This window comes from Staurois parvus, unplaced genomic scaffold, assembly GCF_062004578.1.
Source record: "Staurois parvus isolate SC_StPar_1 unplaced genomic scaffold, SC_StPar_1.0 ptg003640l, whole genome shotgun sequence".
NCBI classification, from domain to species: domain Eukaryota; kingdom Metazoa; phylum Chordata; class Amphibia; order Anura; family Ranidae; genus Staurois; species Staurois parvus.
In genome coordinates, this window is record NW_028321436.1 from 22,223 (window position 1) to 34,770 (window position 12,548).

Genomic DNA, 12,548 nt, shown 5'->3' on the forward strand with positions numbered 1-12,548 from the left:
ATACCCCCCCATCATATCAGAAGCCTCCTTATCCCTCCAGAGTCCCCCCCCCTCCCCATCATATCAGAAGCCTCCTTATCCCTCCAGAGTCCCCCCCCCCCCCATCATATCAGAAGCCTCCTTATCCCTCCAGAGTCCCCCCCCCCTCCCCATCATATCAGAAGCCTCCTTATCACACCAGAGTCCCCCCCCCCCCCCATCATATCGGAAGCTTCCTTATCACACCAGAGTCACCCCCCCCCCCATCATTTCAGAAGTCTCCTTATAACTTCAGAATCCCCCCCCCCCCCATAATATCAGAAGCCTCATCACTCCAAAGTTGTTGTCCCCCCATCACATCAGAAGCCTTCTTATCACTCTAGAAACCCCCCCCCCCCCCATCATTTCAGAAGCCTCCTTATCCCTCCAGAGTCCCCTCCCCATCAGATCAGAAGCCTCCTTATCCCTCCAGAGTCCCCCCCCCCCCCCCAATCATATCAGAAGCCTCCTTATCACTCTAGAATACCCCCCCCCCCCCATCATATCAGAAGCCTCCTTATCCCTCCAGAGTCGTCGTCCCCCACCCATCATTTCTGAAGCCTCCTTATCAATCCAGAGTCGTCCCCCCCCCCAAACAGCAGACTCCTCATCAGAAATGGAGGTCAACTGCATCCTTAGTCTGAGGACAGGACACTGACACTGATAAACACCCATAGCGGGCTGGATGTGGCCTGTGGGCTGTAGTTTGGTGACCCCTTTAAATCACAGGCTGGGGGGGGGGGGGGGGCTTATGGCTTGTCTACCAAATGAATGGATGACCTGCAGCAAACAGGGAAAGCCCAGGATCAGACTTCCCTAGCTGCCTGCTTGTTCCAATAGTAAAGTCGGGGTCTGGATGGCGGCCTCTGTTCCTGCAGAGTCAGCACTGGCAGCTCCCATAATTCTACCCTCACAGGTTCCCTTATAGGTGAAATTTGCCTTTGCTGAGGAAAATGAAAAAATACTAAAATCATGACAATAATTTAATAAAGTTAGAATTGAAATAAAAAATTTGTGATTTTTTTTTTATTAGCGTCATATGAGGAAACCTCTTCAGAGAACTATTCACAGCAGCCAATCAGAATCTAGTAGGCATTTTGCTTTCTGCTGTCTAGAGTTTAATGTCAGGGGTAAAGCCTGCTATGCTATGGGTAAAGCCTCCTTTGTACAAAGTCTTCATTTTTTTTTTTTTACTTAAAGGTGTTGTAAGCCTCAGACATAAATTATGAACAAAGCACATCCCTCTATAGTGTGTACTTGTCTCAGTCCAGAGCACTAAGTGTCATTTCTATCTGCTACCTTGTCCTTCTGCTATCAGCACGAGTCACTTCTTACGAGCTTTCCTGACTCCAAGAGAAAAACGGTGAAAGGGGAGGGAGTTACAACAGATTGATAGCCTCAGCTCTGTTCCTGTGTGAAGGAGGGGGGGGGGGTGTCCCTTCCCTCCAATCAGCTATCAGAGCTCTCCTCACTGAGCTCTGCAGAATGTCATTTCAACTCTCCACCCCCTTTTTTTCTGAACTCTGAAAAGCTGTATAAATCCAGAATTTGAACAGACAGATAAGAGAAGATGGCAGATAAACAGGTACAACTTAAAAGGATTATGTATCAGTCACTTCACTGGGCATATAAAAGGGTTTAGAGCCATTTTAAGCACTTTACTACCGCACGATAGCTGAATGACGGCTACAGCACAGTAGTCTGGTTCTGGGAGGCGTCATAGGACGTCCTCCGAGAACACGCCCCCAGCACCCGGCGCTGTCTGTGATCGTTGTGTCCTTTGGAAACAGCTGATCACATAACATGGTAAAAGGCCAATGATTTTGCCACATGATCAGATGTGTCCAATCACAGCTGATCACCATGTAAAACTGTCACAGCGTGAGGAAAGTACTGCCAGTAACTGGCAACTTTCAAAGTGGACAACTGCACTGATAATCAGGGCACTGGTCAGGGGTCCTGCATCCTCCTAGAGCAGAATGAAAACTCCTCCTACAAGCTTTAACTAGTGCTCTACTGGACATTGATAGAAGTCACAAGACTGCTATATACTGCTGATGAGAAAAGGTATTTAGCAATTTATATTTACTAAAATAATGTAATTTCCATGTTGTGTACTGTGGGAGACCAGATATAGCGAGCGCGGGGTCCGGGGAGAGCGGATATAAGTGAATGCAGGGTCCGGGGAGAGCGGATATAGTGAATGCGGGGCCCGGGGAGAGCGGATATAAGTGAATGCAGGGTCCGGAGAGAGCAGATATAGTGAATGCGGGGTCCGGGGAGACCGGATATAGTGAATGCAGGGTCTGGGGAGAGCGGATATAGTGAATGCAGGGTCCGGGGAGAGCGGATATAGTGAATGCAGGGTCCGGGGAGAGCGGATATAGTGAATGCAGGGTCCGGGGAGAGCGGATATAGTGAATGCGGGGTCCGGGGAGAGCGGATATAGTGAATGCGGGGTCCGGGGAGAGCGGATGTAGTGAATGCAGGGTCAAGGGAGAGCGGATATAGTGAATGCAGGGTCCGGGGAGAGCGGATATAGTGAATGCAGGGTCCATGGAGAGCTGACATAGTGAATGCAGGGTCCAGGGAGAGCGGATATAGTGAATGCAGGGTCCGGGGAGAGCGGATATAGTGAATGCAGGGTCCGGGGAGAGCTGATATAAGTGAATGCAGGGTCCGGGGAGAGCGGATATAGTGAATGCGGGGCCCGGGGAGAGCGGATATAAGTGAATGCAGGGTCCGGAGAGAGCAGATATAGTGAATGCGGGGTCCGGGGAGAGCGGATATAGTGAATGCAGGGTCCGGGGAGAGCGGATATAGTGAATGCGGGGTCCGGGGAGAGCGGATATAGTGAATGCGGGGTCCGGGGAGAGCGGATATAGTGAATGCGGGGTCCGGGGAGAGCGGATGTAGTGAATGCAGGGTCAAGGGAGAGCGGATATAGTGAATGCAGGGTCCGGGGAGAGCGGATATAGTGAATGCAGGGTCCATGGAGAGCTGACATAGTGAATGCAGGGTCCAGGGAGAGCGGATATAGTGAATGCAGGGTCCGGGGAGAGCGGATATAGTGAATGCAGGGTCCGGGGAGAGCGGATATAGTGAATGCGGGGTCCGGGGTTTAGTAACACTTTAAGCTGCAAAGGGAGTGGACAGAGAGGTGTACACATAAGACCATACTGATACTTTGCATCACAGAGCACCAAATATTATCCCTCACCCCCGACACGTTCTGCAGGCACCACCTACGAACGTGACCCATTCAACGAAATGAGGCAGTCCCATAACCCAGAATGTGGGTGCAGATTTTTAGGGGTTAAAACAGGTGACATAACTCCTCCCTGCTGTCAAATGCCCTCTGAAAAGTGATCCGCTGTGTATCTAGTGTAACAAGGTCTTGCCAAAAAAAAAACAAAAAAACCCCAGCCAGGACAATAGTATATGGTACACAGTGGTGCAACAAATAAAATGCGACTCATTTCGGCTGCATTGACCATATGGCAGTAGTGGTGTGACCTAACCGAAATACCTCCCAATTCTGCGCATCTCCTACAGCCTCTTGGCAGCCACTTCTTATTTGTGTCAAAGTCTGTGAAACTTTGCACCAAAGTCCGATCGAGCGATTTTGCGCCAGACACCGTGGGCTTTGTGTCGAAGGCCAAGTGTCGCAATTTGTGGCAAAGCCCGTGGCATGCGATTTTGCATCGAGGCCCATGGGATTTTTACGTTTAAGTCCGAGGTACCACAATTTTCGTCAAAGTCCGTGGGACGCAAGGTTGCACTGAAGTCACTGGGGGGGCATTTCTGCACTGAAGTCACTGAGGGGCATTTCTGCACTGAAGTCACTGAGGGGCATTTCTGCACTGAAGTCACTGAGGGGCATTTCTGCACTGAAGTCACTGAGGGGCATTTCTGCACTGAAGTCACTGAGGGGGCATTTCTGCACTGACGTCACTAGGGGGCATTTCTGCACTGAAGTCACTGAGGGGCATTTCTGCACTGAAGTCACTGAGGGGCATTTCTGCACTGAAGTCACTGAGGGGGCATTTCTGCACGGACGTCACTAGGGGGCATTTTTGCACTGACGTCACTAGGGGGCATTTTTGCACTGACGTCACTAGGGGGCATTTTTGCACTGACGTCACTAGGGGGCATTTTTGCACTGACGTCACTAGGGGGCATTTTTGCACTGACGTCACTAGCGGGCATTTTTGCACTGACGTCAACGTGAAGCGATTTTGCATTGAAGTGTATGGGACGCAGGATGCCATTAATCAGCATCTTTTTTTTTTTTTTTTTTTTTTCGGTGGTTGATAAATCGGTGCATTCTACTGGAGAGTGTAAAATCTGATGCAGCTCTGCCTAGAAACCAATCAGCTTCCAGGTTTTATTGTCAAAGCTTAATAGATCTTAGAAGCCGATTGGCTGCGATGCACAGCGGCACCAGATTCTGAGCGCTCCAGTTTTAGTAAATCCCCCTCCATGCGTTTTCATGTGTGATTGGGGTATCATTAGGAATTAGTGCCTGAACAAGGGATACACTTTTTTTTTGTGTGTATTGCGGGAAGAAGTGCGATTTTGTGTGCGTTCCGCATTGCAAAAATGTGAAGCTAGCCTTAAGGGTTACATCTACAAGCGGCAGGGTGGTCCCAGGCAGATGCAATCATTGCCCGGCACACGCTGCACTCCTCCTGTACTATTCCCACATTGCATCAAGCAAACAAACATTCTGCAATCCCTTCCCTGTGCATCTTGGCGGGGAATCCCCCCAGTTACTGGATTCCGACTTTGCCCCTTTGAGGGTGTCAAGTCATAAAGTCTGACCTTTCCAGCTGGGAAATTCCCCTATTGACAAATGATGGAGCGCCCACCATTCCCAGCAGGGGGCACAAGAAGAAAAAAAAAAAATTAAAAAAAAAAGACAGTGCTACAAAATTTACTGGAATTCACCAAAAAAAAAAGGAGCAAAAATAAAAAATAAAAAAACTGAAAAAAAAAAAGGTAAAGATTACAGGTTTCAAGCCCTCCCCTGACTCCCAGCACCACAATAAATAGGAGGACAGAGCCGGAGGAGGACATCTTCAGAGACAGGCACGGAGGACACATCTCCCGACTAGGTGAGCGTCTCCCATCACTATACTGACTACATCCCTGTATTTACTAACACGTCTGATGCTTTTCTCTGTAATCGCAGCAAAAAGAGTTTTTGTTACTTCAGTTTTATGTACTTCTGCACATCTAAGAATGCAGTTTACATGAATTTCAATACATTGCCATCAGCTGTACTTGAGAAACTGTACAAAGCAGATGACTGAACAATTCAGAAAAGTGTTACGATGTATAGATATCCACAACTTTGTTTATTTTTATTTTACTTTATTTTATGTTTTGTTTTTTTTTGGAGGGGTGGGGATAAAATCCTCCACCAGATCCACCATCTGGGACCAGCACTGCGACCAAGGCGTGGATGTTGACATGTCCCAACACCCCCTCCCCCCCCCCAAATTTCTGAGCTTTTTAACCACTTCAAGTCCAGACACTTTCACCCCCTTCCTGTCTGGGCCAATTTTCAGCCTTCAGCGCTATCACACTTTGAATGACAATTGCGCGGTCATGCAACACTGTACCCATATGAATTTTTTTTGAGGCAGATAAAACTTTATTTTGGTGGTATTTATTCACCACTGGGATTTTAATTTTTTTGCAATATAAGTAATAAAAGTCCAAAAATTTTGGAAACAAAAAAAAAAAAGTGTTTTTCTTATAAAATTTAGCAAATAAATAATCTTTCTTAATAAATCTTAGACAAAATGTATTCGGTTATCTTTTTAGTAAAAAAAAACAAAAAAAAACCAAATTAGTTTATAACCAAAAATTATAATTTTTCAAAAAATGTTTTTACATTTTTATTTTTTTTTTAAATATTATTTATGTTTTGTTTTTTACATACTGTCACCCTAGCAGTAGTGTGACCATAGTGACACTGTACTACTTGTGGGGGGTGATGAAGACTTTTTTTTTTTTTTTTTTACACTGATTGCTTTTACACCCATAAAGGCTGGGAGAAGTCCTGGAGATGAGCATGGGAGGAGGTGACACGGGAACTAGAGACCAGAAGGTCTTGGGGAACAACTTCCCACCGACGTCCGCGGGGAACAACTTCCCACCGACGTCCGCGGGGAACAACTTCCCACCGACGTCCGCGGGGAACAACTTCCCACCGACGTCCGCGGGGAACAACTTCCCACCGACGTCCGCGGGGAACAACTTCCCACCGACGTCCGCGGGGAACAACTTCCCACCGACGTCCGCGGGGAACAACTTCCCACCGACGTCCGCGGGGAACAACTTCCCACCGACGTCCGCGGGGAACAACTTCCCACCGACGTCCGCGGGGAACAACTTCCCACTGATGTGTACGGGGAACAACTTCTCACTGATGTCCACGGGGAACAACTTCCCACTGAAGTCCACAGGGAGCAATTTCCCACTGAAGTCTATGGGAGGCAGTGTGTGAACACAAGAGCCAATACACAATTTCTGGAGATTTGTCCAGCCCTGTTTTAGGAGATATGCAGATTTCAGCAAGTATAGCAACTGTTTACTTAGGAGCCAGTGATTAGCTTTCATATAAAAGCGATCCAGGCAGTGGTGATCATTTTTAAACATCCCGCTCTCAGGTCTGGACAACATACGGACCTGGCAGTGAAAGGGTTAAATAAAATAAATTTGGGGGGGAATGTAAAGCACCCCAGTTCCTCTGTGCTCAAGCAAAAATGCAAACACGCATGCATATGTAAACGGTGAGTGCACCACATGTGTGGTATCCCTGCGAACATCCGAGAAAGAGCAACACTTCCAGCATCAGAGCTCAAGTTGAAATCTAAAGGCGTTTAAAGGGTCACCTATGGACAGCTTTAGGTACCGTAGCGTTCACCATTCCACAGGAGCGAGCAATTTTACATCTGGACAGACTTGGTATTTACGAGACGCATCATCATTTTTTATATTATACCAAAAAGGTGGGTATTATATTGTGTCTGTGTGAAGTAAAATTCATTTAAGTGCATTTCTTCTGAGAATATACTTGTGATAAACAGAAGTGCAAATATTGTGTGACATTAAGAAACTGCAACAGCCACCATTTCATTCTCCAGGGTCTCTGCTTTCAGAAAATAAATCATACTTGAGGGTTCTAAGCAGGGTGAATAAAAATCAATGATTTTTTAAAAAAAAATTTATTTTTTTTATTTAAATCGGATTTGTTTTATTTAAATCGGATTTTTTAAAATAAACTGCTTTTTGAGGAAAATAGATTACCATCCAAAGGTTATTCCATCATGAAATAAAGATTAGGTTTTTAATTATGTAGAATAAGGCTGTATATGTTTAATTTTTTTGGTAAATAAATTCCATGAATCCATTCACAATGTCATGCTCTTCCAGAGGTTTTTGTAAGATTATTGGGCAGTTTCTCTGCCTACAAGATATTATCACAGATGTTCGGTTTACTTTTGCAGTTCTCAAAACTGAATTTGACTCAGCGGAGATCACATGCCTCTTCTTCACAGCAAAAATGTTATAACATGAACAGAGTTAACCACTTCCAGACCGGACACTTTTACCCCCTTCCTGACCAGGGCAATTTTCAGCTTTTAGCGCTATCACACTTTGAATGACAATTGCGCGGTCATGCAACACTGTACCCAAATGAATTTTTTACCATTTTTTTAAGATAGATAAAGCTTTATTTTGGTGGTATTTATTCACCACTGGGATTTGTATTTTTTTTGCTATGTAAATGAAATGCCCAAAAAATTTGAAAAAAAGTGTTTTTTTTATAAAATTTTGCAAATAAATAATATTTCATCATAAATCTTAGCCAAAATTTATTCCGTTATCTTTTTAGTAAAAAAAAAAAAAATCCAAATTAGTTTATAAGCAAAAATTATAATTTTTAAACTTTTTTTTTTACATTTTTATATTATTTTTTTTTTTTTTTTTTTTTTTTTACATACTGTCACCCTAGCAGTACAGTGTCACATGGTGACACTGTACTACTTGTGAGGGGTGATGAAGATTTTTTTTTTTTTTTTTTTTACACTGATTGCTTTTACACCCATATAGGATGTAAAAGCAATCATTTCTCTTTCTCTCTGTGTGCATTCTTGCACTCATTAAGAACTGAGTGAGCTGTGATTGGTCACAGCTTGTCACATGGTACAAGGCTGTTGTGAATAGCCTTGTACCATGTGACCTCCGTGATCATTCACAGATTTCACACATAGTAAGCAATGATGTCAGAAGTGACATCTTGCTTACTACTATTCATGTGATCACTGATTGGCCAATCAGTGATCACATGATCGGGACCTCGTATAGAGGTCCCGTCCGACGATCGGTGTTTCACTGTGTCCGGAGGACACAGCGGGCAGTGGATCGCGGTGCTGCGCGCTCCCAGGGAGCACGCACAAGCAGGGTGCGGGGAGGCCGTTTATAGACGGCCACCCGACCCTGCAGTGCCACCGTCCGGCCGTTTATATGCAACGGCCGGTCGGGAAGTGGTTAAGAAAAAGACCTTCATCCTAACTTCTACAAACCTATGAATACAGAATCAACCCCTTCAGTGCTAAGTTTCAAGAAGTTCAGTGAATAGAATAGAAACAATATTTTTCTGATTGTTTGGAGTGGAATAGATCTGCACAAGAAGAAAGTGAAGCTAAGTGTGAGGGGGAGGGGCTGACAGTGTGAGGAGGAGGGGCTGACAGTCTAAGTTTCCTAAAATATATATATTTTGTTTAGCCAAATTAGTTAACAAACATGGATGTTTAAGCAAATCACATATGCTGGAATGTTATTGTTTCAGATGAATAAATCTATTTAAATTGTTATTATTAAGGTAATGATTATTTTTCTCCTTCCGAAGTACAACAGAAAAGTTGTCCAAATATAAATGATTAACCTATTAAACTGGGGATAAAAAAACGAATATGAAAAGTTATTATTCTAAAAATCTTCATCTACTTGTATATTAAAGTTATACCAGCAAGAATTAGTCTTTACGTAGAAAACTGGGATTTACATCAAGCCTTACTGACTAGTGATTTAAATCGGGATTTAAATCAAATCCACCCTGGTTCTAAGCAATTTTCTTGCAAAAAAAAAAAAAAAATGTAACATCTGTGTGACAAATGTAAAAATTGCAAGTGGTTAATAAACCCGAGTCACTGGTTTTGCCTGGACCTCCACTTTAACTGAATGCTAAATGACTTTTTCCTTTTATCTGTCGCTCTGCAGGTTGAAGAATCTCTTGGAATCGTAATGAAGGCTTCGATCATCCTGTTGCTAATTGGTCTGGCTGTAGCTCAGGCGCAGTTTCAATGGATGCGCGACTCCGGAAAATTTGTAAAAGATGCCGCCCTCGGTAAGAGTTCATTCTCATTGTACAGATCATCTATAGCAGTGGTCTCCAAACTGCTGCCAGGGGGCCAGAAGTGGCCGTTTGCTTGCCCTTATCTGGCCCTTGGGGTGCTAACCTGGCAGTACTAGGGTCGTTGGTTTGAATCCCAACCCCGGCACCACCTGCCTGGAGTTTGCATGTTCTCCCTGTGCCTGCGTGGGTTTCCTCCCACACTCCAAAGACATGCTGGTAGGTGAATTGGCTCCTGTCTAAATTGTCCCTAGTATGTGTATGTATGAATGTGAGTTAGGGACCTTAGATTGTACGCCCCTTGAGGGTTAGGGACTGATGTGAATGTACAATATATATGTAAAGTGCTGCGTACATTGATGGCGCTATATAAGTACCTGAAATTTAAAAAAAAAAAAAAAAAAATATATATATATATATATATATATATATATATATATGGGCAGCACAGTGGCTAAATGGTCAGCACTTCCCCCTGGCAGTACTCGGGTCGCTGGTTTGAATCCCAGCCTCCTGCCTGGTTTTTGCATGTTCTCCCTGTGCCTGCGTGGGTATCCTCCTTGTAATCTGGTTTCCTCCCACACTCCAAAGACATGCTGGTAGGTGAATTGGCTCCTGTCTAAATTGTCCCTAGTATGTGTATGTATGGATATGAGTTAGGGACCTTAGATTGTACGCCCCTTGAGGGTTAGGGACTGATGTGAATGTACAATATATATGTAAAGCGCGGAGTACATTGACTGCGCTATACAAGTACCTGAAATAAATAAATATTACACCAGTGATGAAGCACCATGTCCCCTACTGACGCCCTCATTTTCTACTCCCAGCGGAGTACCCGGAGGAAACCCACGCAGACACAGGGAGAACATGCAAACTCCAGGCAGGTGGTGCCATGGTTGGGATTTGAACCAACGACCCGAGTACTGCCAGGTGGAAGTGCTAACCATCTAGCCGCTGTGCTGTCCCATGTTTTCATTCCATACCTTATTTTAGACCCCATGATGTCAGCACTTGGTCTTTGTGCTTCCCAATGCAAAGCAGGCAGATCATGCCTGATGGGAGGGGCCTGGCAGGGTGTCATCACTTGGTCTTTGTGCTTCCCAATGCAAAGCAGGCAGATCATGCCTGATGGGAGGGGCCTGGCAGGGTGTCATCACTGGATCTTTGTACTTTTCTATGCAAAGCAGGCAGATCATGCCTGATGGGAGGGGCCTGGCAGGGTGTCATCACTGGGTCTTTGTGCTTCTCTATGCAAAGCAGGCAGATCATGCCTGATGGGAGGGGGAGGGCCTGGCAGGGTGTCATCACTGGGTCTTTATGCTTCTCTATGCAATGCAGGCAGATCATGCCTGATGGGAGGGGTCTGGCAGGGTGCAGTACGTCTTCCTGAAAACATCACAGCACCCTACCTATATACTCCTCTCAGGAGCCCCCCAGCCCTGATCCAAGCAGTATATATAACATTCTGTACCTCCTGTGTGTTTCAGGGTCCCGTGACATGGCCAGAGCCTACATGGATATGAGAGAAGCCAACTTCAAAAATGCAGACAAGTATTTCCACGCTCGGGGGAACTATGACGCTGCACAGCGAGGACCCGGGGGGGCTTGGGCTGCCAGGGTGTTAAGGTAAGAGCCACAGCAACCAATGACTGTTACTGGAGGCCGAGGAGAGGCTGACAACCGCTGACAACCGAGTCCTTCACAGGAAGGAGAGGGGAGGCCGAGGAGAGGATGACAACCGAGTCCTTCACAGGAAGGAGAGGGGAGGCCGAGGAGAGGATGACAACCGAGTCCTTCACAGGAAGGAGAGGGGAGGCCGAGGAGAGGCTGACAGCCGAGTCCTTCACAGGAAGGAGAGGGGAGGCCGAGGAGAGGCTGACAGCCGAGTCCTTCACAGGAAGGAGAGGGGAGGCCGAGGAGAGGCTGACAGCCGAGTCCTTCACAGGAAGGAGAGGGGAGGCCGAGGAGAGGCTGACAACCAAATCCTTCACAGGAAGGAGAGGGGAGGCTGACAGCCGAGTCCATCACAGGAAGGAGAGGGGAGGCCGAGGAGAGGATGACAGCCGAGTCCTTCACAGGAAGGAGAGGGGAGGCCGAGGAGAGGCTGACAGCCGAGTCCTTCACAGGAAGGAGAGGGGAGGCCGAGGAGAGGATGACAGCCGAGTCCTTCAAAGGAAGGAGAGGGGAGGCCGAGGAGAGGCTGACAGCCGAGTCCTTCACAGGAAGGAGAGGGGAGGCCGAGGAGAGGATGACAGCCGAGTCCTTCACAGGAAGGAGAGGGGAGGCCGAGGAGAGGATGACAGTCGGTGATCTGATGTTTATTGATTAACCCCCCGAGTGCTGACTCTGGTCTCCATTTTTCTCTAGTGACGGCAGAGAAGCGGTCCAGATGAGAGGCAGCGGCAGAGGAGCCGAGGACAGCCGGCTGGACCAGGAGGCCAATCGCTGGGGGAGGAACGGAGGCGACCCCAACCGCTACAGACCTGCAGGACTGCCCAGCAAATACTAAGCCCCGCCTTCCGGTCACCTGACATTACAACCACCAACGAATCAATGAATGTTACATTGTACAAATGTCATCCGGAATTCCAGAAACATTTCATATCAGCAGATAAATAATAAACCTTTACATATCATTCCTGCCAGATCTTCGGTCTCATTACTTATTCCAGGCCAGGGGCGGACTGACAACTCATGGGGCCCCCGGGCAATAGGGGATCATGGGGCCCCTGTGTCTTTGCCCAAACTCAAAAAAGCCTATGAAAAAGGTACCAGGGGCATCTCAAGGGGCCCCCTACTGACCCCGGGCCCTCGGGCAGTGCCCGAGTTTCCAAATGGTCAGTCCGCCCCTGGCTCACACCATCACATGACAAATCAAGCATGTCACCTGACAGTGAAGTCACATGATTTCAAAGTTTGGGTTGGTGTGACCGGGGCGTAAAGTGGCACTAAAGCCACAACAGTACAATCAGTCTGTAGATGCAGTAAAGCATGCTGGTTATACTCGCTGTGGAACCTAAGGGATTAATCCTCTGCATTGTGTAAAAATGCGGTTTGATCCTGTCTTCTCTGATCCTCCCCTTCTACTGTCCATAAT

The 12,548-nt window shown here is 46.5% G+C and overlaps 1 protein-coding gene across 1 annotated transcript; it reads left to right on the plus strand.

The window, feature by feature from the left end:
• Nucleotides 1-5,072: 5,072 nt before the first annotated feature.
• On the plus strand, nt 5,073-12,087 carry LOC149427587 (serum amyloid A-5 protein-like). Its single transcript, XM_089667877.1, has 4 exons — nt 5,073-5,135; nt 9,316-9,442; nt 10,939-11,077; nt 11,819-12,087. The coding sequence occupies exons 2-4, from the start codon at nt 9,340-9,342 to the stop codon at nt 11,958-11,960; spliced, it is 384 nt and encodes a 127-aa protein (XP_089524003.1). The 5' UTR covers nt 5,073-5,135; nt 9,316-9,339; the 3' UTR covers nt 11,961-12,087.
• Nucleotides 12,088-12,548: the final 461 nt, after the last annotated feature.